This window comes from Strix aluco, chromosome 8 (genome assembly GCF_031877795.1).
Source record: "Strix aluco isolate bStrAlu1 chromosome 8, bStrAlu1.hap1, whole genome shotgun sequence".
Taxonomy (NCBI): Eukaryota; Metazoa; Chordata; class Aves; order Strigiformes; family Strigidae; genus Strix; species Strix aluco.
In genome coordinates, this window is record NC_133938.1 from 30,787,767 (window position 1) to 30,814,431 (window position 26,665).

General features: G+C 46.6%; 2 protein-coding genes across 4 annotated transcripts; one reads left to right on the plus strand and one right to left on the minus strand.

The window, feature by feature from the left end:
* Positions 1–1,946: 1,946 nt before the first annotated feature.
* Positions 1,947–14,200, minus strand: LOC141926706 (torsin-1A-interacting protein 1-like). The gene is made up of 6 exons (XM_074832967.1): positions 13,822–14,200; positions 13,414–13,482; positions 9,499–9,618; positions 8,124–8,180; positions 5,498–5,557; positions 1,947–4,508 (listed from the first exon to the last, which is right to left on the minus strand). Exons 1-6 carry the CDS (start codon positions 14,198–14,200, stop codon positions 3,706–3,708), a joined length of 1,488 nt encoding a protein of 495 aa, XP_074689068.1. The 3' UTR covers positions 1,947–3,705.
* Positions 14,201–17,850: 3,650 nt separating this feature from the next.
* On the plus strand, positions 17,851–26,309 carry TOR1AIP2 (torsin 1A interacting protein 2). 3 transcript variants are annotated; one of them, XM_074832968.1, is made up of 6 exons: positions 17,851–18,162; positions 19,090–19,290; positions 21,043–21,342; positions 21,490–21,810; positions 22,216–22,380; positions 23,221–26,309. In XM_074832968.1, the coding sequence occupies exons 2-6, from the start codon at positions 19,257–19,259 to the stop codon at positions 23,985–23,987; spliced, it is 1,587 nt and encodes a 528-aa protein (XP_074689069.1). In that variant the 5' UTR covers positions 17,851–18,162; positions 19,090–19,256; the 3' UTR covers positions 23,988–26,309. The 3 variants fall into 3 exon arrangements, with proteins under 3 accessions (XP_074689069.1, XP_074689072.1, XP_074689071.1); XM_074832971.1 differs by having other exon boundaries at positions 17,856–18,162; positions 22,216–22,314; XM_074832970.1 differs by lacking the exon at positions 17,851–18,162 and adding an exon at positions 18,385–18,536.
* The last annotated feature ends 356 nt before the right edge of the window (positions 26,310–26,665 follow it).

Here is a 26,665-nt window from a genome sequence, read left to right on the forward strand (position 1 = left end):
TGTTCATTTATCATTGTACACCTCCAAAACCAGATTCTTTTTCCTAAATACAGCATGCTGGCAATTGCACTATAGATGGTGCATAGAGCTGCATTCTGTACAGCAAATACTTTTATGCCTACCTTAACATGGAGCTCACCTTGCCTTTTGCACTCAGTTTGAGCTGAATCGGTTAGTAGTTCAAAATAAGTATCTTTTTCAAAAAAAAAAAAAGATATGAAAACCATGACCTTTTTAATTTGTGAAAAATGATAAAATGCTTTTGTTGGTGTGAAAAAATAGGGAAAAAAAATTAGTCCTTTTAATGAACCTGCTTAGCATGCTCAGAACTCCACTGCTCAGCACAATGTGACTCAGAGCAGGGTGTGAAAGACAAGGTAACAACAGACAGGGCTGTGTATTGTTCTAGGTCCCTTTTATAACATCCGCTGCTGAAGGCAGAAGGGGTATTGCCCTCCTCCACAGCAGGAGTAGCAGAAGAGGGGCCACACTCCACCTTCTGCCTGGGCTGGCCACCTACAAGGGGGCTCTCGCCAGCTGCGGGTGTCTGCTCGCAACCCAAGGAGCGGTTTGACTGCGTTTTCCAGTCCAGTTTGCAGAGTGCTGGAAATTTTGTCTGCAAACTGGTGTGTAGCTGGTTCAGCTCCCCAAAAATCATAGTCTGCCCAAAGTTTGTATGCTGTAAGCCCACAGAACAAGGAACATCCCCTTCGCAGTCCCAAGGCCAGACCTGGTGTCTTTGCTCTTTATAAGCACATTTTTGCTGTCACAGACTATTTAATTTTCTGATCTGCTGACAGTTGGGGACAGTTCAACTTCAGAAGTGAGATTTCTCTAGAAGCAGCCAAAGTATTCTACAATTTGGAAAACATCAAATGGCTACATTTGCTGCAGGCAATGAAATAATTATAGAAAGAGGATAGTAATCAGCTGCCTGTGAGCAAGACAGACATTACTCTTCACCTCTGGTTGAGGAGGAGTGAGTTAACGAGATCTGCATTAAGTACCTGTGGATATTTAATGAGAGCCTTTTAAGGACAAAGCCACAAACAGCTACAAAAAAGGACCTACTACTTCAAGAGCAGAAACAGCCTTCTAATCCTGAGCCTTTCCCCTCCTCCAGAAGGGGCTACTGTGTATACCATTTTGCTTTTCATTTATTTTTCCAGACTAAGCAACACACCATATAACTGGAAATACAACCTCACTTTCTCTACAGTTACCAAAACAAAAGAAAGTGATTCTCTTTTGTCTGGCACAACATTAAGTCTTTACTTTCCAGGCACCTTCCTATTTTGTCTTGAAACAAGGGAACATAGCTCTTTAATACCCCATAATTGGGGGGGGGGGAGCAGTTTTAGAAACAGAAAATAACCTGGATTACATATGTTTGAATTGTGTAAGAGCGTGGAATCTCCTGCCTTCATGTCATAACTTCGTCTTTTTTTTGTGGTTGCCAATTCTGCTAATTATATACTTTTTTTTTCTAAACTAGTTTTTAGTAAGATTGTCCCTCCAGTCAGTTCACGGTGCACTAGTTTGCAACAGCAGAGGTAAAGGAATATGCAGCTCGGAGTGGAACAAGAATGAAGTCATCCCTTTTGTCAGCTGCTGACTCTTGTATGGGACTAATGAAACAAGTGAACCATATCTTATCATTAGTTCCAGCTGAAATAAGAACTGAGGAATTAGTACAAGAACACCAAGTAAAAGACAATTCAGAGCTATTACAATTTCCTGAAGTGTTCCCTGTTAGGGAAAAGCCCTGATATTATCTGCACCCCAGTATCTACCACCCCACTCAAGTTTCTTAAAAGTTCTAAATTTTGCAAAAGATTGTATTTTAGGCATCTGTACTTGGTCAAAGGTAAAAGGAACAATCTTAAACGTGTAAAAAAAAAAAGAGTCTGACCACCTAAAATTCAATAAGCAAATCTTAAAACAGCTTATAAAACAAACAAGTATATTTATTTTTAATGATTACTAAAATAGTTTACATAATATACAAATATGCTATCAGGACACACTTGGAAATAAGTCACAGTTGTTTTTTCTTAAAAAAAAAAATCTGTCCAGTGAAATGTCCAAAATGTAAATGCCATCTTTTCCTTCCTGAGCTATTCTTAATCACCCAGAACAGCAGCACTTCCATGTCTTTTTACTGTTTATATTTCTTCCCATTAAAATAAAAAGCACTATCCATTGCTGGGTCTCAGTGGTTAGAACAAATCCACCCCTGGTTTAAATGACCACAGCTCTGCATCTCAAACTGCCTTCTTTTACATGCTAAAGGTGATTTTGGTCCATTCCACTTAACACCCCAGACCTTTGCTTGCACAAAGAAGCCAGAAGCTTCAAGAAGCTTTCCTGGCTAAGAAGGACATTTTGCAACAGGACAGCTCAAGGGGCTTCTGAATAAAGGATGGGTCCAAGAGCCACTAATGTCTCAGCTGTTACAAGAAAACATCCTATTAATTTGAGAGCAGTCTTCAGACCTTCCTTCATACTCAATAAAACCAAATGCACACGGTCCAATAGTTCAAGAGCACACACTAACAGCAATGAAATGGAAGTGCTGCAATTCTCTTTATTTTTTTTACACAAAATACTTACAATAGAAACAAGTACATGTTTTTAGTCTGGTGTGAGGGATTCTCAGCTTGAGGCACACTAAAAAAAATGTATTTTAAAAACATGCATTGCAAATCTGTTCTTCACTAGAAGCTTATACAGCAAGCAGCAGGTTAAACACAGACACATGAAGAAAGGTTATTTTTCTAGGATACCAAGTACCCCAAATAAATAAATTCTCTTGATGCAAAAATAATTATCTTATTAAAATGAGAAATAACCTACGTCTTCCTAAGATTTTGTTTGGAAAGGAGATAGTGTACACACAGCTGGCATTTTATCATTTCCCCCCCAGATTTTAAGACTTGCCGAATTTTGACAAAGAGCAGAAAACTCCTGGAAGCAGCAAGGCAAAGAGGTGCTGAGGGATTATTTAACTGACGTCAGTACTACTAACATTAAGCAATCCTCTGTACCTCAGCTTTTCTCACTCTCCAGAACTGTCTGGGGCAGGCTCATTTAAGGAAGAAATGCTTGCTGAAAGGTTCTCTACAAGTCACAAATCTTTCAAGCAATTTTGCCATTTCTAGAAGTCGCCAGAGACAGCTGACATCTATGTTGTGATCAGATGGATCAAGAAAAAGCTTGTGCTTAGACTCACATCACTATCATCATTTTCAGTTTATGTTTTTTCTCATGTTAGAAGTAAGCAATTCTGGCAGATGAAGGTGATGCTTTTGCACCCTGTCACCTTGTCAAACGAGCTACCAGCTTTATGCACCACCAGAACAGGATCCTCATAGCAAAGCCAACAGTGCACCAAGACAGCTTCAGAAGCAGAGGAGTGGTTCTGCACTAGCAGACACTTACTTCCAGCTCCAGGACACCAAGCCTGAGTAAGTCACTGAACACAACTTACCAACAACCAGCAAGTTCCTTGCTTACATTCTGCAGCTGATTTAGAGAAGACCCAGTTACTTTAGCAGAAACAACCCTGCCAGTTGGTGGAATTTCTCTGCACAGAGAGGACTGTACGCTGCCTGAGCTCAGCAGCTGCAGTAAGTTCTTCCCTGTTCAGTCACTGCAACATACATTTTCTGTCTTCCTCCCTTCCCAAGTCCTGTCTGATAACTTTTATGTGCATCCCTCTGCAGGGAGGCCTTTTTCAGGCCAAACAGGCAACACAAGATGAGATATGCGGCTCCACAGTCCACTCAGCTTATCTGTGTCCATGCTATTATAAGAACTAGGAACATCTGAACTCGTAAACTTCGCCCAGAGGAAATCCCGGACTTTCTCCTCAACCTCTTGCAAGGTGAGGCTCTTTCTCAGCGACTGCTCATCCAGGAGAACGGTCAGCAGAAGAGCCACATCCTTAAATGCTGCGTTTTCATGGTCACAGTATTTGTAAAAGATTAAGGTGGAGCCTGCAGGCAGTAACTCAAATCGATGCACCACTGCTACCTTCTTGCCTTCTCTGAACCCAGAGCTGAGCTCATTATCTACCTCCAGCTTGACAACGTCACTATCCAATATGGCTTTGTCTGCCCCATTAATTTTGATTGTAGTAGCATTCTGGGAGAAGGCAAAAGCATCAGCAATCTCGTTACTTAGGCACCTCAGTGCTTTCTCAGCTTCTTGGCCAGCTGCGAACAGTAAGATGGCCGGCTCCAAACGCAGATGGGAAGCATTAAGATGTTTCTCAAGGAACACATGGGTTCTTTTCCACAGATTGGGGTCCTGACTTTGGTACGTATTTTTTAGTTTCTTCATCCGGGCCCGAAACGCTTGCAGAATTTGAGTATCTCTACTTGACAAAGTTGCATCTAGAAGACTTGGCATTCCACTCCACAGGACATAAAGCAATGGGACACTAATTAACAGAACCAGTAACAAAGTCCAGCTCTTGTGACATCCACTCTGTGATTCACCATCATCTACAGAAAGGAGGAGCAAACAGGGACAAAACAATGTTTTAAAAGGAATCAGAAGTCAACAAGTGAGAGGAAAAAGTAGAATTCAATTAACTTGTCCCAATCTCAAGCTACTGGTACAGTAGTTGAAGAGCATGAGGATGTTCTCATTAAAAAAAAAAAAACAAACCACAAACAGCTTTGAACTTCTTTAGCAACTTAGTGAAGGGACAGCATAAAAAAGGACATTTTTACGCATTTCCAGATTGACTAAGAAATTGGACATTCTTCTGAAAAAGGAGCTCTTCTGAGAGTTTATCAATACTCCATGCTATTTAATCAAATCCAAACTAAGAGCTTAAAATGGTTCTGAAGAGGGTCAAGCTTTTTCCTACATTTAGGCTCTGCAAAAACCTGGTATCACCAGAATGGTTTCTGTGTTGTTATTTCTCCTCCCTATCTTCATAAGGATAAAAATAGTGTCTACAGTAGTATTTGCATCTCAAACGCTGGTGATCAACACTACCAGAAAACATTTGTGATCTTTGGATCAGTCAGCTTCACGAAGAGTACACACAGCAAACTGCACAGAGAATATCAGATATTTTGATTTGGTTTGGTATTTGAACAGTTAAATTAACAGGTTTGACATACTACAAGCATAAGGCTCAATTCTGTTCCCAGTAAAATCAGTGGCAAAACTAACTTTTACTAGGACAGCAACACAACAACTGTTAAATAAGAACACCAGTAGGCCTGCCTCAGTTTTAATCTTGCAGCAAATCTTGTAAACACTACAGATGGAAGACCTTAAATTCAGGTGGCAACGTTACCTATTATACACCACCCTTCCTTCCTTAGTGCTGAAAACACATGCCCTAGCAAGCAAACCATCTGTTCTGGCAAGGACCCTCAGTTTAACACCAGCTACCAGGAAATTTAATACTTGGACAGGCATGAAAATGGTTAAATGTAACACAAGCACAAAATAGAAGTGAAAGCAGAAGTCTTACTTTTGGCCAAAGGCTGTGACTCCTTCCCTATACTGGACTGATCTCGAAATTTACTTCTGCCTGTTAAGAGATTAAGAAAGGAACATGAGAAGAATACTAAGACAACAATTATAACCAATCTTTCAGCAGGGAATTTAACAGGGAGTTGAAATCACCAAACTGCATTATTTTCAATGAAAGGCTGTTCTTAGTTATGGTTTTACATACAAAATTCTACGAAGCTTACAGGAAGGTTAACAAAGCACCCTTGCATAACACCATGTTGAAGCAAACCCAGTCCTGCTAAGCAGGAGCAAAAGTGAAGCTGTGACCTCATCCCGGGTAGGGCTGTATCAGGTGTGGGGCCTTCTGTCCTTTTCTGCAACATTCACCCTCCTGTGCTCAAGCAAGGCTGGTCTTGAGCAAGGAAAATGGTACTTTCACCACTATTACTAGCCTGAGAAGTCCCATTCAACTGGCAGACCAACCCTCCATCTATGCTATTTGCCAAATGTCAGTTCTTAAGCCATCTTGACAATCTTGCATAAAAAGCAAAAAAAGTCCCCAACCTATCAAAAATCACCCCCAAAGATTTTTAACTCTTGAAAAGTTATGCAAATAAAACCAGAGGCATTTCAAGTACCAGACAACAAAATGGCAGAGAGATAACAACCTGTTATTTTCTGCACAAGGATCCCACGTCCCAATTAAGTTTCCTGATTTTGCTCAAGAATTTGAGGGACAGAAAAATGGAAGCTCCATTAACACACCTATTAGAAAAACAACATCATGCAAGATAAAAGTAGCAAGAGCAAAGCAATATGTTAAAGGCGTAGTCTCATATCCCCTCTCCGTCTAGCTTGGGTCAGAGATCTGCTTCATCAGCAGTCAGTTTCTTGGGATGAATTGTGCTTTTAAAGCAAAATGCAAGCTTTCAACTTCAAAATATACTTTTGGTCTCTTTATTTAAATGGGCCCACACAGCAAAGTACAAGAGACATTATCCATAAAGGAGTGTTATGAACAACTTTCCCAAGAGACCAGTATGAATATATACAGTGCAATTACTGGTCAGCATGTTTTCAGCATTTAGTCAGTTAATTAAAAAGACATGAGAATTTCTGGCTTCTTGTGAGCTACAGCAACTGGTTCAAAGCTGAAGGTTCTTTAATAATGTATAACCAAATAAGGATACTGTCAATGGCACTATTGAGAATAAATTGAACAAACACACCCTGCAGTAGTTATTTTGAGAACACTAAAATAAATTCTATAACCTTGTTTCTGTATGAATGTAATCGCAGAAGGTGCTAAAAGCAGCTCTGGTTTAAGCTGGAGCTTAACTGGCTTAATGAGCTACATTATTCTGTAATTTCAACCCCCCACCCCAATAGGGCACAGACATGGAGCTTGTAACTGAATGAGCTTACGTAAGTCTTCTAATAGTTAACAGATCAAAATCACCTCAAATCTGCAATATTTTACAATATAGCCCTGTTTGCCAAGACCAGGTTTCATATTTAGGAGACAGCTGTGATTCATACGCTAGAGGAAAAAATATTTCAATAAACAGTCTAAAACCAGATCCTATCCTATCTAAGAATCTTGCTTATTTACAACACAATTTGCATGAAGGCCAAGCAATTTGTTCGTCTTGCCTAACTCAAAAGGCGTAACTTCTGCAGACACCTTAGAGCTTTCAGAGTGATTTTCCAAAGTTCTTCACCCAACACACAACTGGTCACTCCTGCAGCACCTATTACCTCTGGCACAGGAAAGAAAAAGTACCAGACTAGCAAGAACTCCCAGCATCAGTTAATTTTCCAAAGGCGTTTTACAGATGGGCAGCTGCCACAAGACGAGCTTCTCTTCCGGAAGGCATTGTGGTTTTCAAAAAAAACCCTGAACCACCCCCCCAGGTTCTCCAGATTGAATTCTGATTTACAAGACTTTGTTTATCTAGACCCGTTCAGAATAGAAACAAGCAGCACTGAGACATTAAGAACAGAAGGCTACTAAGAATTCAGAAGTTTTTCATTTTCTCTTCTTTCAAGTACTCTTCCTAGAGGAAAAAAAACCCAAACCAACAAATCCACAAAAACAACTGAGGATAAAAATCTGAAACACAAGGAATTGGTCATTAGATGAACAGACTGGAGAAAAATGCTGCTCCTCTCCAGGAGTGTAAGACAACTAATTAAATCATAGCAGGCCACCTAGTCAGGGAAAGGCTAGAAGGGGAGGTGGCATGTACAAACTAATCTAACATTCACTGCTACCAAAAGGTGAAGTTTCTGTCCCCTTCCTGAGCTCACCCCCACAACGCCACTAGTACATGCTCTGCACTTACTGACTGTTTCATGAATCAACTCCATTTCCTAACCCATTCAAAAAGGGAAAAAAAAAAAAAAAAAAAGAGGTGGGTCATTTTCAGTGGTCAGCAAGTTGAATAACCTCACAGAAGGGCTCTGCCTCTGGAATGTGCTGCCTTCTCCAGCTTCCATTTGGAGCTGCCTCCTGGATCCCTTTCCACCTTGCCAGACAGTGTCCCAGGGCACAAGAAAATCCATAAGCAGAGGAAAGGAAAATAATTCTGTACTTTTCACTTAATTACAGGGAAAGACCAGGTATCTATTTTTCTACTTACTCTGTGATGTAGATGAGTGGTGCTCTTGATTTTTCTCAAGGAAGTCAGCCTTTCTTTCTGAAACCAAAGCACAAATGAAAGAACTTTGTTATCACATCAGAGGTTGGAATGACAGACAAGCCATACATGCTTTTAGCTCTTTTCTATGAAATCCTCAGAGGTTAGTAGGGAAAGAGTATATGCTGTGCTGCCAAACCAAGTCTGTGCCGTTTGACAGCCTCTTGGACCCCTCTGTAGGTGGAGAAATCTACTATTATCTAATAGAAAGGGCTTAATTTGGCCCTTCACCCTGCTTTTCCCAATATGACACAAAATTATCCTTCCTATTTTTTTTCTTTAAAAGAGTAATGACGCAATAATGATGAAAGAATGGGAAATTAACAGCGTTAATTGATTGCTAATACAGGGTACCAGATTCTGAAACTAAAACTATTTAGCAGGAGGGAAAAACCAAAAATAAACAGCGTAAAGCAACCACCATAACACAGCTATCAGCCCGGGGGGACTCCAGCAAACATGGTCGTGTCCGTCGCTGCCTGAGCAAAATGCCTGCATGTGCTCCTGGGAAAGCACAGGCTGACACAGAGGTGTTCTTGTGCACATCTCAGCTACCTGGTTCACGCCTGTGTTTTGTCAGTCTGAGGTCACAACTGCTTCCAGTGCCCTCCCACAAACACTGTGCGATCAAGACTGTTACTCACCAAATGAATGCAGGCCACCACCTCGCTCTCTGACCACTTAGCAGCTCTCCTAAAAACCTCCCTTATATAGAGTATTTATTTGGATGTATTCAAACCATCTCTAGTAACGTAACTACCTTCTGCTGGGCTAAAAAGTATCCCATATTTTCTTCCTCACTGTATTTCCCTATTGCTTCTGTAACAAATATAAGAGAAAAATCTTAAGCAATGAACAGAAAAAGTGCTCCCTCACTTTGAAATCACTTGGGACAGTCAGCTTCCTCCTGATAAAGTAACTCATACTTTTAGAAAAAGAACAGTTTTGCTTTGCCTGAGGCAATTAAAAGATCCACTTTCATAACGGTTTTCAAAGCAGGTATGATATTACTCACTTTTTGTTTTGCTTTTCAAAAAAGACACCTAAGTTTTTTATCAAAGCTTAAAACTGTGCCTTCTTGAACTTTAAGGTTTTACACCCAAGCAGATGACTGTCATACTACAATCAGTTTTAATTTGACTCATAGGTAGGAGTGCACCCTGAATTATTTTTTTTTTTTTTAAACTTCTTCATCCATTCAGATTTCAACTCAACAACTCCCCCTTTTGAAATTCTTTCAGTTCTGTTACATTTTAGGACATTTAAGCAATCATTTATTACATCATGGAAAAGGTACTGATAAAACTGGTGGTGTTACCTTTTAACAGCGTATAAATGTTTGGTTGATGCTCTGCTGGTTTCTCGGGTTCGTTACTGTCATAAGCCTTTGTTTTTTCCTTTATTGGACTCTCTTGAAGAAAATAAACTGAAGAACTGCCTGTCAGAAAAAAAGAAAAAAAAAAAAAAGAGAATTGGTATAGGTGCAGTATCATTTGTGCCCAAGACATAGTTTCAGAACATATGTGATCTAAAATCAGTGATTTTCAAGTTGTGATCTCCCAGGAGTTACTTTCTTAAAATGTAACCAAAAGCAACTAAGACTTGAAAAGCTAATGGTAAATTTGAGTTCACTAAAAATATAGCTGTCTACACCATCACACACTTTTTTTTTTTTTAAATTATTTTTAGGAGTCCTTGGCTTAAAAACACTTAAAAAAAAACAGACATCAAGACACCAAATGCTATGATCCAAGAAATGCCTTACACTAAAGGGATTCAGTGTAAACTACTAAATACACAAGCATGGGAGTAAAGAGAATTTTTCCCACAGCTTTGGGCACACAAAAACAATAATTGTGCTGTCTTCTATAGCATTAGGCAGAGGGGAAAAGAGAGAGAAGCAAATATAGAACTTAAGTCCCCTTTTCATGTAGTCCAAGCCATCCTTTAGTTGTGTCTCTTTCTCTCATTAACCCTAACAGCAATCCAGGGCACCTATGCTCCTAACTTAATCCCCTCAGGCAGCTAGGAAGAATCTAAACCAACACCTTTAGATTGTTTGTCAAAATTACACAGCCATTCAGATGCTGAAACCCAGCCTGGTTAACGTTACTAACTAGAAAGAAAAAAGCCCTGTGAGATGACAGAGCAAAGGTCAGGGCTAGAAAGCCAGTCAAAAGCAGAACACCAGGAGAAAAGGTTTGAAAGGATAAAGTGCAACCACATGGTTGCCCAGATTCAAGGAGCGGCGGGGGGAAAATTCAGGTATGGAATAAAAGCTGTAGTACAGCTGTGGAACAGAGACCATGACACAGCAATCAGGCTGAAGGGCATTAGCAGAGGAAACAACAAAGGGAATACAATTGGTAAAACTTTTTCTCTGTAACATTCACACTGGGGCCTTTTATTCTTTTAACAGTACTGGGTTCTTCTGGGGTTTAATGTGTTTCTATAGCTCTTTTCCCATATGTGTGAGGGCAACACACAGCTTGCCACCTAGTGTTTATTAATTTTACTTCAAGAAAAGAAAACATAAACCTTTTTCTAAAATGTTCTGGCAGCTTTAGTATGCCAGTGTATGTGAAGCATACAAAGGAAGAAAAAAAAAAAACCACACCCAAATCAAACCCAAAACGCAAACAAGGGAAAAAACTGTAAGTTTTAAACTATTAAGTCACAGGTACAACAGTAAAGTATTTGCACACAGTGAGTGGGATACTATGTTTTCAAAACCATCTTAAAAAGCTGTTAAGTGACTGACTTCCCACCAAACTAAGAATGAAGATCCTCATCAAATTTCTTGATCTTCAGGAATGCCAAACATACCCATAATATTTCACTATGTACTGAGGTTTTGCAAGGAAAATCTCACTAGTAGCAGTGGCTAGTAATCACGAGACCAGAGATACCTATGAATCTGAAGAGGGCTACTCATGCAGTCCCTACTTTTTAATTTCTCTCCCCTTGTTTGCATCAATCAGTACTGTGTCCCTCAAAGCGTTCTTAAAAACTGTTGTAAAAAGGAAGCATTTAAATATATACAATTTCATTTCTCATATGAAGACAGCTTGTGAATCAGCACCTTCTGTAATAGCGGGTATCACCAACAGGAAAAGCATTAATGCAAGCAGACAGCACACAAGGCATCCCCTACAGAGAAATGTAAACTCCCCCTTTATGAAGTTTAACTTTCCTAGAAATATACGTAAATATAAATTCCAGTCCAGACATGCCTGTTGTTTCCTTACAAGGCCTTAAGCCTCCTACCCAAAGGATCATTCCTGCCTCTCAGACAGCTAGTGAGGATTTTCCAATCCACCTTCAATCTGCTAGCCAGCTGCCTATTGCTCAGTCACCTACCAGAAGAGTGATCTTCTTACTACCCCCATTTCATACACCAGTTTAATCAAAAGGATTAGAAATCTCCAAGTTCATAAACTACAGGTTTATAAACCAAAATATAAAGCCACTATTTTAACATAGTGGAACTTGTTCTTTTAAGTCTAGTACGTATCTGTCCCTGTGGGTTCAATCTGTTTCAACGCAGAGATAAGCCTGCAACACCCTTGGGCGGTGTTCCACAGCAACTATAGACAGCACAAACCTGAGTGCCAAACCCACCAAAAGCGCCTGCCTTTTAACTCGTACAGTCGTATGCTCTACTTCTGTATTTTAAGACGACTTCAATGGAGATTGCTAGCATGTATCTTTAGCTCGCTGATCTAGGAGATGCCTGATGCGAGGCAGGGTTTGTAGGCTCTTAAAGCTTTTTAGCTCTAGAAGCAAGTTTCCTAATCTATATTTAAAACCTCTAAGCAGAAGCCAGAAACCAGTTTCTCAAGTTGTGGTTTTGCTTCCATTCTGCTCTCAGAGAAGTACGACAATTACGTCCTTATAAAAATCCACCCTGCTTGTCCTGTTGCCCCAGACCTTGCATTCCCCCGAACTCTGCAGAAAACAACACTGCATAGCTACGGGTGGGAGGACTGCGAGGGGGGCAAAATTACTCCTTGGCTTCTATATAAAGCATTAGGGTCTCTTAACATCATACTTTTATGCCTGTTGTGACTATAATCAAATACCGCTGTTAAAGAGTTCGGAGAGGCGGGGGGGGGGCATCTCTCCCCACCCTGGCCTCATTTTTAGAGACATCTACACTAAAAAACCCACTCACCTGTACCTCCTAAAGCAACCCAGCTACATTTATATCACTAAACATGTTAGTGCCCTGTTAGCCATCGTGTGGGAGTAACAGCTTCCCACAGCTTTTTTCACAAATAAACTTTGTACTTTCCCAAAGAAATACTCGTAATCTCTCTTCCTCCCTCAAGATAAGATTTTTCCACACCTCCTGGAAATTCTGCTTCTGAAACGTAACACTGGCAGCCCTTTTTAAGGGCAGTGCCAGGTAATTAGGGCCATGCATCGCAGCTGTAACAAGAGCTTGGTGGCAGCCCTGTCACAAGAATACAGATGGGAATGGGGAACTGTCTCAAGCTGGCCCAACTCGTCCATCTGAGAATTGCCACATACTAGCGACGTATACAGTCCAACTCAAAATAGAGCTGCAGACTAAAATGGAAGGAAATACAATTTGCTTGCAGTTTTCTGATGGAATGACAGGCTAAAGTCATGTGGCTGTATTATACAAAGTTAGCACCCCTCTAAAGTTTTGGGGATACAGTTTTCATCAAGAAAGAAACAAGAAGGTGCATCATAGAGCTAACACAGCAGCTCATCCAGCCCCAGTGTCCCAGAGCAAGTCCTGATGCATGCTTGGTGCTTCAGAGAAAGGACAGGCAAGCCCCAATTATGCACTTCCTCATAAGCAGTGTTGCACACTGCATGGAGCACAGTCTCATAGCAATCTATTTATGCAACTCAAGACACTTTATTTAAATTTGGCCTTTAAAAAACAAGCACTTAGCAAAATCAGTTATTCCCCATTTTAATGCTGTGACAAAGTACTGTTCCAAGCAATGCGCTAGGTAAAACAGCCACCTAAGGGCTTCAGTGTCCTCTACATGCACCGATCCTTTTGGAAGGCAGAGAAGTGTCCTCACCTCTCACAGATGGACTAAAAACGGCAGCGGGATTTCCTCACCTGTACGCTGGAACCATGCTAAAACCTGCAAAGGAGTTAAACCCCAAAACCCACCACTTCCTCCAGTCATCTGCATTTCAGCACATTTGCAAGCAGCGCACACAGCAGCTTCTCCGAGTTAAAACCTACCTGAGGACCTACACGCTTTTATAGGGGGGCGAGTCAAGGAGTCTGCGTTCCCAAAGTGATGCTCCTCTCCTGAAACGAGAAACGGGTGAAGGGCGCGGCAAGGCCGGGCAGCTCCGTTCAAGCCCACCCGTCTCCAGCCTGACAGGCCTTCCAGGAGCACCGAACACCCCTTTCAGACTCACTGGAACATCCCAGTGTTTCCAACAGGGCTGTCCAGGAGGGCACACACACACCACCACCCCCCCTACACACACACCCCCGGACTGCCGCTACCTCCCGGTCCCGCAGGCCGGCCAGGCGGCCTCGGGGAAGGAGCGGGCCCGCCCGCCCCACTTCGCGCCGCCCCACCGCGCCCTCAACCGCGGGATCCACCGCGGCGCGCTGCGCGCGCCCGCCCGCGTCGCTCACCCTCCAGCGCCCCTCCGGGGCCGGGCTCGACCGCGGCCTCCGCCTCGGCCTCCTCTGCCCGCGCCGCCGACAACCGGGGGCTCTTCCGCCTGCGCTTCAGCTCGGTGGCGTCCGGCGGAGCCTGCCCGTCGCCGCCGCCCCCCACCATCCTGCCCGCTGCCGTCCCGCGCCGCCGCCGTCCCCTGCCCTGTCCGCCCGCCGCCGCCGCTCCGCGCCGCGCGGGACCGAAGCTGCCGCCTTCCCGCGGCGGGGGCGGCTCCGCGAACCTCACTTCCCGCCGGCCCCCCCGCGGGGCGGGCTCACCACCCGACGCTGCTTCCGCCGCCTGCGCGCGGAGGGGGCGCCGCGGCGTCACGTGGTACAGCGGCCGGCCCGCCATGGCCCGCGCGCCGCCGCCACCGCCCCCCCCCCCCCCCGCCCGCCGCCCCGCTGAGGGAGCGGGGCCGCCGCCGCCGGAGCCCGCCGCCGCCGCCGCGCTGCCTCCCGGCGGGAGGAGGCCGAGAGAGCGCCGGGGAGCGGCCGTCCCGCGGCCCGGTCTGCGCCGAGGCTGCCCTCCAGTGAAAAAAATGAGGGAGCGCCCGACGCGCCGAGCCGCCCCCCTCGGCCGCGGCCTCCCCTCGGCTCGGCGGGGCCCCGCGGGGGCGGCCCCTGAGGGGAGGCCGGGCCCGGCGAGCTCTCCGGGCGGGCCTCGGCCCGCTGCCGCGCTCACGCAGGAGGGCCGGGACAGGGCGAGGCGCCTCGGCCGCGCCAGGCGGTTTCTCTTCCCCTACCTGAGGGGCCGCGGCGGGCAGGGGCGCGGGCAGCCGGCGGGGGCCCCCCCACCGCCTCGGGTGACCCTCCGCGAGGCCCCGGGCGCTGCCTCCTCCCTGCCAGGGCGGGCGGATGGGCTGAGCCCCAGGCCGGGGGGGGGCTGCCCGCCTCCCGCGGAGGGACAGCGCTGCGGCCTCGCCGCCTGCACGGCGGTGTCCCCCGCAGCCATCTGAAAAAATGCCCGCACGGTCCGGTCGCTGTTTACCGAATCGTAGCATGCACGAGGGCTGTGTTTGAAACGGCGACGCACCTGCGTGTGCCTGCTTTTCCCATCTTTCGACAGTGGACGTTTTCTATAACCGCCGCACAGATGCTTACCGAACGGTCTGGGACCAGTTTGGAAAGAAGTTGCTAAGCAAATGCAGGGCCTTTTAAAAATTCTAAAGGATTTTAGCATACTGAAAGAAACAGGATTGAGGAAGATGATACTAACGTCTGTAACAGCAGTATCTTACCTACAATGCCCCAAAATATGTATGCTCGTGGCCATGTTTTGCAGGGTTAAAGGGGGTAGGTGTGTACCTGCTGGGTGCACTCAAAACAAGAAGGCTGGGTGAGGGAAGTGCCATTCAATCTTTGCTCCTGCAACTGTCTTGTCTACGTATATTTCAAGATAAAAACAATTTAATGCTGCACTAGTGCACTGTGAATGTTCCACTGTCATCCAGAAGCAAGTGCGAGAAACATAAATGACGCATACCTCCTTCTGTACCAGCAATAGAGTAAGTACTGTCACTCTTTTAAGATGCAAAAGCAGAACACAGGCATTTGAGCAGCGTTTTCTAAAGCAAAAATAAAAGACGATGTAACAAATAACTGCATCAGGAGGTTTCAAAGTACAGCTGAACCATCCATTCAGCTCAAATCAAGCAGAAAAAGACCCACCGGTCACTGGCTCATGACTTCTGACGGGGTGGAAAGCAACTACAAATAGTATCACTTTATTCACAAGTTTCCAGAGAAAGTTGCTAAATGATCACATTGTGTAAATATTTACATAGCATGTCCTTTATAATTCACATAGCTGCTGTTGGTTCTTCTGCAACTGAGAGAAAATGTTATTCCTATCTAATAAAATCCTCCCTCAAACTCGAGTTAAAAAAAGACCAGATTTGTTGAGTTATAATTCTACATCCCAGCTCCTATCCCATGACTTTGTGAATGCTAAAGGAAAGAAAGCAACATTACACGACGTCAGCGTGCTTTTCTGTAACAGTTTTGTGATGGTGGATGACTTCATGCCCTAGGCTGACCAGTTAATTCTCCTGCCAAGCTGCTTTCGGGTAACCGGGTGCTCAACCCACACAGGCTGAAGTTTTGTCAGCCTACTCCCCCCGTTTTGTCACGCGTTGGCTTCTCTCGCTTGCTGAGCTGCAGTTCCGCTACCGGATTTGTGACACTTCCACAGCTGGGGGCAGGACGCACCCGCTGCCCGCTCCCGACTGCCTCCCGTGAGGAAGGGACCGGCTGGTTGTGGGGACAGAGAGCTGTAAAATACTTTGATTCTCATGAAGCCCTTAGCACCCGACACCTGCAGCTCCTGTCTGCTTTGGCCACCTCGGCCGTTCCTTCTGGCTAGAAGCAGATCAAGTCAAACATGCCTTTGGCTGGGATGGAAGATGGACGGCAACCAAGAGCAGAGCCCTCAGGGAGAGGTTGGTCTCCATCGATCAGCCACTCAGGCTTTTTCCTTCCTGCTTTGTCATTCCTCCCAGTTTTACAGCCTCTGTTGCAGCCAGCGAGAGGTTGGCCACGATAAAAAAAATGTGCTGAATCTGCCCGCAAGGGAGGTGGACTCTGTCTCCTCCCGGCCACCACCAGCAGGGTGGTTCTGGAGGCCACAGAGGAAGCCGCTGCCTTTCTGTGCTGCCAGAGAGAAGGTGCAATCCTGCCCTCGCTCCATGCGCTGTGCCCACGCACACCTCGCTCCTTCTCTCCTTTCTGATGTGACCAGCATCGGTGTCAATACTCGTGGACACGCTCACCCCTCGTGTAGCGTGATGCACGCATGTCTCATAACCGAGTGATTATGGTAAGGTCAAGGGACAGACGCAGAGTTGGCCGTAGGGCAGGGGGTGGCTCGTGGAGGCCTGGGAAGAGACCGAGAGGAAGCAGGGCACTCTCTGTCCAGTCCTGCCCAGGGGAGCACATGCAGCCCCTGTCGGCTTTAGCATCCCCTGCGGGACAGCGCTGGGTGCTGAGGGGAGCAGAGCACGGGATGGGGCTGGGTTCATCCGCTTCCCCTAAACGGCATCTCCCGTTGCCAGGCACAGCCCTGCCCGGCCCTGTACTAACTGCTTATCGACCTGCTCTCCACATCCTTTTTTGAACCTTCTGACACTCTGCCTCTGTGACCCCTGGGCCAGTAAGGTTTCCTGCACACAGCATAAAGAGGTATTTTTTTTCCACCCATTGGAACCCAACCTCCTACCTGTTTTATAAGTGTCTTAAGTCCTAGTGTTGGGGGATTTAGTGAACACATTAGTCAAATCCCCCCCCTCCTTCAGCCTTCTGCTCTCCCAGCTGAGGAGTGCCTGCTCCTTAGCAGCACCATTTCAGTTGTCTTTCCTCGTGCTTCATCTCAGCCATTTGCTGCTCAGCTCCTCGGGGGATGTCAGTGAAAAGGCTGCAAAGCTGAGTTTGAGGCGGGTTGCAGTCTCTGCGCTGCTGCTCCTTGCGCTGCTGCTTTTCCCCCAGCACACCCTGCTCCATGCCGCCACTTCCCATGAAATGTGTCCTGGGCAGCGGGGAACAGGGAAGGGGTTGGACCATACCTGTCCCTTGTGTGGGCACAACAAGGCAGAGCATCATTTGTTTTGGAAAAGCATTGCTCAGATGAGGCCAGGAGCTGCTACGCACATTCTCTCTGACCTTCCACCTGTTGTGGTCTCTGGACCGTGCTGGAAGGGGAGCACCGGGGGGTCTCCCCATCCCTTGCCCTCCAGGCTGATGCTAAACACTCTCCATTTCACAGCATGCAGCTTCCCAGCCTCCCTGCACTTGCACAGCATGACGTTTCCAGAGTCTGGGGTTTGCTGGCTACGTGTTTGAGTTGTTTTTCTCACCGTACTTTTCATCTTCATCAATGAAAGCTCGAAACAGTTCCCTCCTCACTGCCATTTAGTTGTTTAAATCTGCAACACTGTTACTTAACACAGGAAGAAGCCAATCGTCTAGTTTGCCTGAAGGAAACTCTGCACGACCACAGAGTTTGAGAAATACAGCCAAAAAAAGAAGTTATTTCCTGAACGCTCCCAAGAACGACGGTGGTTCACAGGGGAAAAGCCGTCCGCCTTTAGCGAGGAGCAGAGAAAGAAAACTACACCTCCCAGCAGCCCGCCGGGTGCCTGTGGCAGGGCAGAGTTCACTGTCACGTTGACAGGGGAGGATTAAGGGTGTTCGCTGGGGGCACGGGCTGACCAGGAGAGCCAAAGGGCCTCTGGGAAGGACAAGCGGAGGGGCCAGCGCTGGCCTCCTCTTGCCGCCCCTCTGCTTCACTTCGCTGCCCTGACCGGCTCCGAACCTGCCCGGGTAAGAGTCCGACTCCTCAGGCCACTTTATTCCTCTCACTTCCTTCTTCTGCCGGAGCGTCACCAGCGGGAACAGCACAGGGAGGGGAGGGACAAGAGCCAGGCGGCAGAGAGCAGCAATTATACCCCCCCCCCTTCACCTCCAAATCTTGCATTTAGCAAGAAAACTCAGCTGTAAGGATAGTGTGGGTGGGGGGCTATGCTAGAAGAGCTGCTGGGAAGGCTGGGCTTGAGATTTTTGTACCGAAATCCACACGAAGCGCTCTCCAGCAGGGAAAGTTTCTCGGGAGTTTTCCATCCTGCCTAGTTTTCCGCGGGCAGGCGTTGCCCTCCTTCCTGCGTGTCTGTCCACTCCCAAAGCGCTTTAGCAGAGGGGTGAGTATCGCTGGGGGGGTGTAAGTGAGGCTCCAGGTTCACAACACCCGGCCAGGGCACTGCTCAGCCCCCTCGGATGGGTGCAAGGTCGGGTGGGGGTAACGCTGCTGCACAGAGGCCAGGTGGTGTTTTGGCCAGCGGCTTTGTCTTCAAGCACCACCATCTCCCAGTCTGACCCGCTGGAAGCAGGAGGGTAAGATGGATCAGGCTCACTGCTCTGTGTTGACCTGGCTGTGAGATACCAGGTGCCCAAAAGCACACAGGGCAGCCTGCCGAACCCCCGCCTCCAGGCCTGCCATCTTGGAGCACCACCGAGTCCATCCGGATAAGAAACCAGTGCCTCACCCCACTGGCTTGTCCCAAGAGAACTGCGGTCTGCGTTAGCCCTTGGACTGCTTGTAGCCTGCTGGGAAGCAAAACAGCTAGTAGCCCTCGGGCTGAAAGTTTGCAGTTATCAGTGGCATCCATCTATTTTCACATCACCTTAGTAATCATGGAGGGAGGAGCCTCTTTCTTCACCATAAATCACTGCTCCTGTGTTTCTGCTTATCAGGTTTATGGGCATTTAGTTGCAACTCCCAAGACCAGGACGGGATGGTGTCTGTGAAGGGGGTAGAACCTGGTCAGCGACTTGAACAGCAGGGAGATACATTTCCTTATGAGCGAAGGAGAAAGTGAAACAAAACAGTGCAGAAGCCAGAGCTCCAGGGGAGAAAGAAAATGGAAAAGAATCCAAGCGTGGATCTGTCTGGAGGTAAGTGAATCCTACACTTACTCCATCTACTAGGAAAATACCTTTATAAGAAGATTCAATAGTGACATGAGAAACCTAAGGAACATAAAAATAAAAAAAAATAAGAGAATCCCCTCTTTTCCAGGCCCAGAAAAGCAAGTTGCTATCTTTTTTTGAAGGGTGAAAAATTAACAAGTTACTTTCAGTTTTGGATTGCCATCTGCAACAGGTTTAGCCTCTGTGTCCAGGACGGCAGCACAAGGAAGGCTAACGATGGAGCTCCAGACTGGGACAGCTTTCTTCCCTGCATCCCAGTGCTTCCCATCTACAGATGCTTAAATAAGCCCGTTTTCCATCACCTATGGATGGGAAACCTGTGGAGGAGGCAGGGCAAGGAGTACTGTTTGTGCCCAGCTTGAATATCAGGATACCTCCAGGTTCCTCATATTTCAGTTTCTGCCATGTACTTACATTCTCCAGGTGCCTTGTTATGAGTACTACATATGAGTATTTCAGTGATACTGTGACGCTATAACCAGCTGAGATCTGTCCTAGGTGGTCAGAAGTGTTCCCGTAACACTCAGCAACAAGGAATGTAAAAATCATGCTCCAAAGGACAGCATGTCCTGACATGTGACAAGTGCAGCTTCTCTGCTCTCAAAGTGATAGGGAGTTCCTTGCCACTTTTATCAGAGTCTTTATTTTATTTTTAGCGTAATTATTTCTATGTTGTTGTAGTGCTTGATCATTCATAAGCAATTTTTCACAAATAGCACCTGAAATTTGAACTGCACTGTTTGTTTTGTAAGTTTCGGAATATGTTGCAAAAGCTTAATGTTCAGCCCCAGAACTCTATTGAATTATGCTCCAGTGTTTGCTTTTAATTATACATTACCACAGCTCTTTGTGAGAGCAGCTCCAGAACAGGAGCAGAGAAGGAGCACAAGCAGAGCTAACATTTACATTCAGACTGATACATGAAGTGTGTTGGCATAACTGTTCCGGCCAGTACTCAACAACAACAGCCTCAGAAATGCTTTAAATCCGTCACCTTAATTTACCAACCTAGGAAAACCCACTATCTGTGGAAGATGCAGTAACATATCCTACCATTTAGTGAAAGAATTGCCTGCCCACCCCACATAGGACAGCATGGGACATAGGCCAGGGATGAGCTAACTTCCCTCATAGCAGCCTGTACAGTGCTGTGTTTTGGATTTGTGGTTTAAAAAACCCTAGATGTTTTTAGCACAGTGGTGTTTTGGCTATTGCTGAACAGTGCTGGCACAGTGTCAAAGTTTCATCTTTTTCCCTACTTTCCCCCTGCCAAGCAAATACTCTGGGGTGGGCAGAAGATTGGGCAGGGACCCAAGGTGGGCAAGGGGATATTCCATAGAATATAACATCATGGTCAGCAATAAAAACTGGGGTACAGGAAGAAGAAGGGTGGGGGGGTTGACTTCCAAGGTGGTCATTGCTCAGAGACTGGCCTGGCATCAGTCTGCTTGTAGGAGGTGGCGAGCAATTGCCTTTGCATCACTTGTGATTTCCCCCCCTTTCCTTCACATTTTCAGCTGTCTTGATCTCGACCTGTGAGTTTCTCGCTTTTGGTCACCCTATTCTCTTGCCTGTCTCACTACCTCACTATCCCCCTCACAGGGGGTAGATGTTTCTAAAAGGCAAGAACTGGGAGTTTTATAGGGTAATGGTAAAGCATGGGGTATTCTTGACTCCTGCATGGCTAGCTGAGCTTTTGAACTCTGATCCCAACAGCTGGGCCAGCTCCAGATGAGGTGGAGAGCACAGCAGAGCGCCCTGTGCACCAAGAGTCCACCCAAGAAACACTTGAGCTCCAAGTGACAAGCAGGTGGCCTGAGACCTCCTGCAAACCAGAGGACTCTTTGGTATGTAAAGCACCAACGGCTGCTGGAGGAGAGACAGCACTGTTGGAGTCAGCTGGTGCCACAGAAGAGGAGAAGGTTCCCCAGGAAACTGAAATATCACTGGAAGAATCTGGGAAGACAAGAGATGGTGTCTCAAAAAGACCCCAGGAAGACGATGATTTGGATGAAGGTGAGTCTCTCCCCTTCTGTATGTACAGCATTTCCAAAATGCTGTTAACCTGGGCCTTTGCTTAGAGGAGGCAGAGCAGGAGAAAGGGTTGTTGGTTCTTGTGCTGAAAGAGACTAAGCACAGGTCTGCAAATTTTATTCCCTGCAGCCAGGCTGGCCCAGGATAAAATGGACAGCAAAGGAGACAGCCCTGACCACCAGGAAACACAGGAGGACCAGGAGACAAACAAGCAGTGTGAAAGCTCCTACACAGCAGAGGAAGATGCTTCATCAAGAAGGAAGTCACTGAGCTCTGACAGTAAAATGACACATTTGGATGTGGCTGCCACAGAAGATGTCACCAAGGGCCTCTTGACAGAGAAGAGCACTGGTGTCCCTCTCCTAGATAGGGAGCCAGAAGAGCACACAGAGCAAGAAACACAGGAGAGCGGATTCCAAGGGACATTAAGGAACAGACATGGGACCAAAGGTGAGCTGGTGACTGCACACTGCTGCTCTTTCACCGTGTGCATGCCTACACTTTCCATAGGCATTAGAAATATGATATGGTGAGCTCTCTAGTGCCCACTGTCCATTTTCTGCAGTCAAACAGGAAAGAAGGTATAAGAAATTAACTGGCTTCTCTTTCTCTCTCCTTTGGCTACAGTCCTGCTTTGAAAGGCATGAAACCACCCTGTACTCTGCATCATCTTTCTCCTTCCCCTGCCCAACAAGCAGAGAGGCAAGACTCAAAGCAGTGTTAACCCAAAGCAGTATTCACTTCTAACTCTTTCCCTCAGCTGGGAGCTCCTGGCAGTTCTGTTGCTTTTCTTATCATGGCTTGATTTATCTGTTCCCTCAACAGTGAGTGGCATATTTCTTTCTCTTGCCGTAGGGCACATGGCCCCAAAGCCAGAGGCTCAGTCCTGCTCGCAGAACGTTACCACCCAAAACACAGACCAGGAGAAGGCCAAAGAGTCCCACTGGCTGAAAGGTGAGGAAAAGAAGCTTCCCTTGCATGTTATTCATCGACAAGAAGGCACTGATCCTCCAGGAACAAGTAATGAAGCACATTTAATAATTCTTCTCTCTCAGGACCTTTCATAGGCTTTTCTGAGGGTTTGAGGGAAAAACCATTTCCTTAAAAATAGGCTCACTTTGAGCCTAGAGTAGCAGCTTTCCCTGCACTCTCCAGCCTCAAAAGCAGGCACATTGTGTTTAGCATGCTGGGAGCACCCTGCCACGTCCTGGGAGGTCTGATGGTCTCCTAAGCTGGTGATCCCCCTTCCCAGTCCCCCTCTGTGTTGTGGGGCCTCAAGGAGGAACCGTGGTGCTGATCTGCACTACACATTTCTCCTGATAGGAAGAGACCTTGCGTTACCATGGAGAAAGACACAAGCAGTTGTGTCTGGACCTCACTGTCCTCTTTTTCTGGGGAGAAGCATGGTAGGTAACTTTTGTTCACTCAGCATAGCTAGGAGGAAGCCAGTGAACACAACACTTTAGCTGGGTCAGACACCTCCACACGTGGAGGTAGGTGCTCCAAATGGCCACAAACTTTAAAGAAAACAGAGGAGGGGGAAAGAGAAGCGGTCAGCCGAAATTTCCTCAGGAAATTTTGCACCTCGACAACAAAGCTGTAGCCTTGCCTCCATCTCTGGAGCTGTAGCCCCCCCGTCTGGTGTGCAGGAGCATGGGTCTCACAACATGGAGCAAGCAGCCTGTTCACTATTCCTGGGCCCCCAGAGAGCGTGCCAACCTGAACCACTTCCCTAGCGTGGGGGGGGGGGAAGGTCTGAGAGGGGATAAAGAGCCCTTGTAGCTACTTTCCAGCATGTCACTGCAGGTCACTTGGGACTGACTTCTGTTCCCCATCTCGGGTCTCTCCCCTGTTGAACAGGGCTTGTCTTCGTAAGCCTCCTATTGCTCTGCTTCTTCATATTCTGCTTTGGCAACCCGGCCTCCAAGTCCCAGCAAGTCCCCAAGAACCCCACAGTGGAGGCATTCCTGTCCCAGTTCAACCGGCTGCAGGACAGGTTTCCGGGGCAGAGTCCCCACCTGTGGGTTCGTGGGCGTAAGCTCCTGCAGAAGCATCTCAATGCATCCCACCACACGCAGCCGGCCATCATCATCCTCACGGCCTCCCGCAAGGGTGAGCAGACCTTGCGATGCCTTAGCGCCCACGTGGCCGACACCTACTCGGCCGCCCTGCATGCCAGCACGGTCCAGATCGATGGCACGGATAAATCCAGGCTCCAGAGTGACCAGGCCAAGCTGGAGGTGGACTCAGAGCTGAGCTCGGCTTTCCAGGCTGGGGGCCGTGCTGCAGTGATACACCACTTCGAGCTGCTGCCGGCAGGAGCCACCCTCATCTTCTACAAGTACTGCGACCACGAAAGCGCTGCTTTCAAGGACGTGGCCCTGCTGCTGACCGTGCTGCTGGAGGAGGAGACGCTGGAGACCCACATCAGCCTCCAGCAGGTGGAAGAGAGGGTCCGTGACTTCCTCTGGGCCAAATTCACCAAGACCAGGACCCCCGGCTCCTACGACCACATGGACTCCGACAAGCTGAGTGGGCTGTGGAGCCGCATCTCCCACTTGGTCCTACCGATCCACCCAGTGCAGACCATCGAGAAGGGGGGCTGCCATGTCCATGCCAAACCCTAGGGGCAAAGGCTGCCAGAGCCCTGGGAAGGATTGGAAAGATGGTCCTGGCTGACTCTGGTGCAGGCAGAGACACAGCCAGTGCTATTTCTCTTCAGTTTGTTTCTCATATCTTCCTGGGAAGAGTCTGACAGGTACAAGTTGATCCAGGCCATTTAGCCAGCTGAGTCCTGGAGGTAACAGATGACATGCTTCCTTCTGGCAGGTGGGAAGAGTGGGTATTTTAGACTGCTGATTGCACAAGAGAACATCACTGCTGTGTGGGGAGGCAGGAGGGGAAACAGGACTTTGCAGGTAGCATTTCTATCAGGAAACACACAAATAACATACACAACTAGTATGCCAGAAAGACACTTCAGCTCAGTAGCTCTTTCATTTCTCCCTGCCCCTCAGTTTGCTAATATGGTGTGTACATCAGTCACACAATGTGCTTTATCTAGAAGTTTAATCTCTCTCTCTTTGCAGAGAGCCACTGGAACGCAGGAAGGTCAAATTCCCCAAAGCCCAACATTTTGAAGGCATGCTTCAAAGAGAAAACCAGTTTGCTAGTCAAGGGTTTGACCAGTCAGTCCTGATAGAGTCCCACTTACACAGACTGAATGACACCCAGCAAAGACCAGATCCTAACTATAGGATGTTCAAACAAATTTGTAGTTCAGAAATCCCCTAAACATCAATCACAAGAAATTTCAGGTTGTCAGCACTTGAACACTGCACTAAAGGGGGGAACCCATATGTCAGAGAATAAGCTCCAGAGACAGAGAGCAATGAAACAGAAACCACCTCACTGTCGCTCTGATAGTGTGAAGCCTCAAGGAATTGCACAGGTGAAAGAATAAGTAATACAGTTTAACTTAATGCTACCTCTTTAAAAAAAAAAGTCCACTCTTGATCCTTTTGCCACTACAAGGCTATGACCATCTCTTTGGGCTGATGCATCTGCTTTGGTCCTACCCTGATCTCTCATTTGTGTGTAGGGCAGGAAGCTTCCTGCCTGCCTCTCCCCAGCTAACTTTTGTTGATGAATGTAGATGATAACATTGATATTTATTTCAAACCACGTAGGGGAGCACAGCAGGTCCTTGTCCTCCAAAGGTACATTTGCCTCCCTGCCAGGCAGCTGGTGGCTCTGGCATATGCTAAAGCAACTAGGAGCAGAGCTGGGATTAGCTGGTAAAGACAAAAATCTCTGGTGTTAACACTAAAAGTCCTCAACAAAGCAGGTTGCTTTCTTACCATGCTGCCTCTTCTGCATCCTAGCAGGAGAAATCCAAGTCCTGGGAACACTGTGGTACCCCTGCCCACTGTGTTTGTGCAGATACTTTGGGGTAGAGCAGCCAACTCAGGAAACACCTGGGGGGGGAGTTGCAGATTACAGCATTTATAACAACCCAGCAGTCAGCCCCAGGTGTCAGCCCCTGTGCTGATGGTGCTGCCTGCTGGAGAAGGAGCAGCTGTAGCAGAGCACAGCTCATTCCCATATAAGCAGCACAGACTGGGGCCTTGCAGAGCCAGGCTCTGTGACTGAACAAGGCACAAATTGAGAACACGATGGTGTTTTTACAAGCAGTGTTATCTGTGTGCTCCTTACAGCAACTGGACCCTGGTGTTGGCCAGGTCTCCTGCCAACAGTGCCTTGCTGATCTCCCCCACTGATGGCTCAGCTGAGCTACAGTCCTGTACCCTAAAACCACAGCCTGTCTCTTCTTTCCTCCTGCCACGTGCCTTGTCCTGTCTCAGGAGATTTGTGTAACTTGGAGGAGGGGACAAAATAAAGGAAGAGGAGGGGGTTATTTGTTCATGTTCTAACCAAGAGACTTTTTGGTTGGTTGGGGACATGAAGACAAGACCACAGGGGTTTTAACTGTGACAAACACTGGGCTAGATGTGAGAATTACCTGCTGGAGCCCAGCATCAGCAGGGCAGCCCAGGGCATGGTTTTGTAGAAGATACGGGTTACTTCCTCCCCTCCCTCCTTTTTATTGCTATACACTACTTTGGTAACAGAAAACACTGTTTCTGCTCTGCACAGTTCAGCATGGGTGTTGATGTAAGAACCAGCAGAGCATTAATCATTTTATGTCAGTATCTTGAGGGAAATCTGTATTTTAACATTATCTCACTCAGTTTTATGTGCTGTGTTTGTAATGCATAGCTAAGGTATGCAAGGGCAACTTCACACTGCTTGGGCACATTGCTGTAAGCATCATCCACCCCAGCTCTTCTAATACAGAGATATTTTTATGACCTTTTAAAGACAAAATATCTGCTTGCTTCTGAAACAAGACTTCTATTTAAAAATAAAGAATGTGATTGTGAAAGAAACCAGCAAAGTCCTTGAAGTGATACTGGAGTCTTACCGTATTCTGTTTTTTTTTTTTTTTTTCTAGCTCTTTTCAGTTCATTAAGTGTATCATCATATTGGACAAAGTTTTATTTAGGTCAGGGCTGTAGTTGTGCAAACAAAGTGAATATCTGCTTTTTGCAGAAAAAACTCCAAACAACTTTTTTCTCAGTTGTTTGGGGCAAACATTCACAGCTTTTTCAGCTAAGGCAAAACTAAAAACAAACCCCCAGACAGCTGCTGAATTCAATCCAGACTGAAACATACTGAGGTTTGCATAATACTTAATGATAATAATTAAATTGAAATCCACTGACAACTGAAATATTTTAGAAAT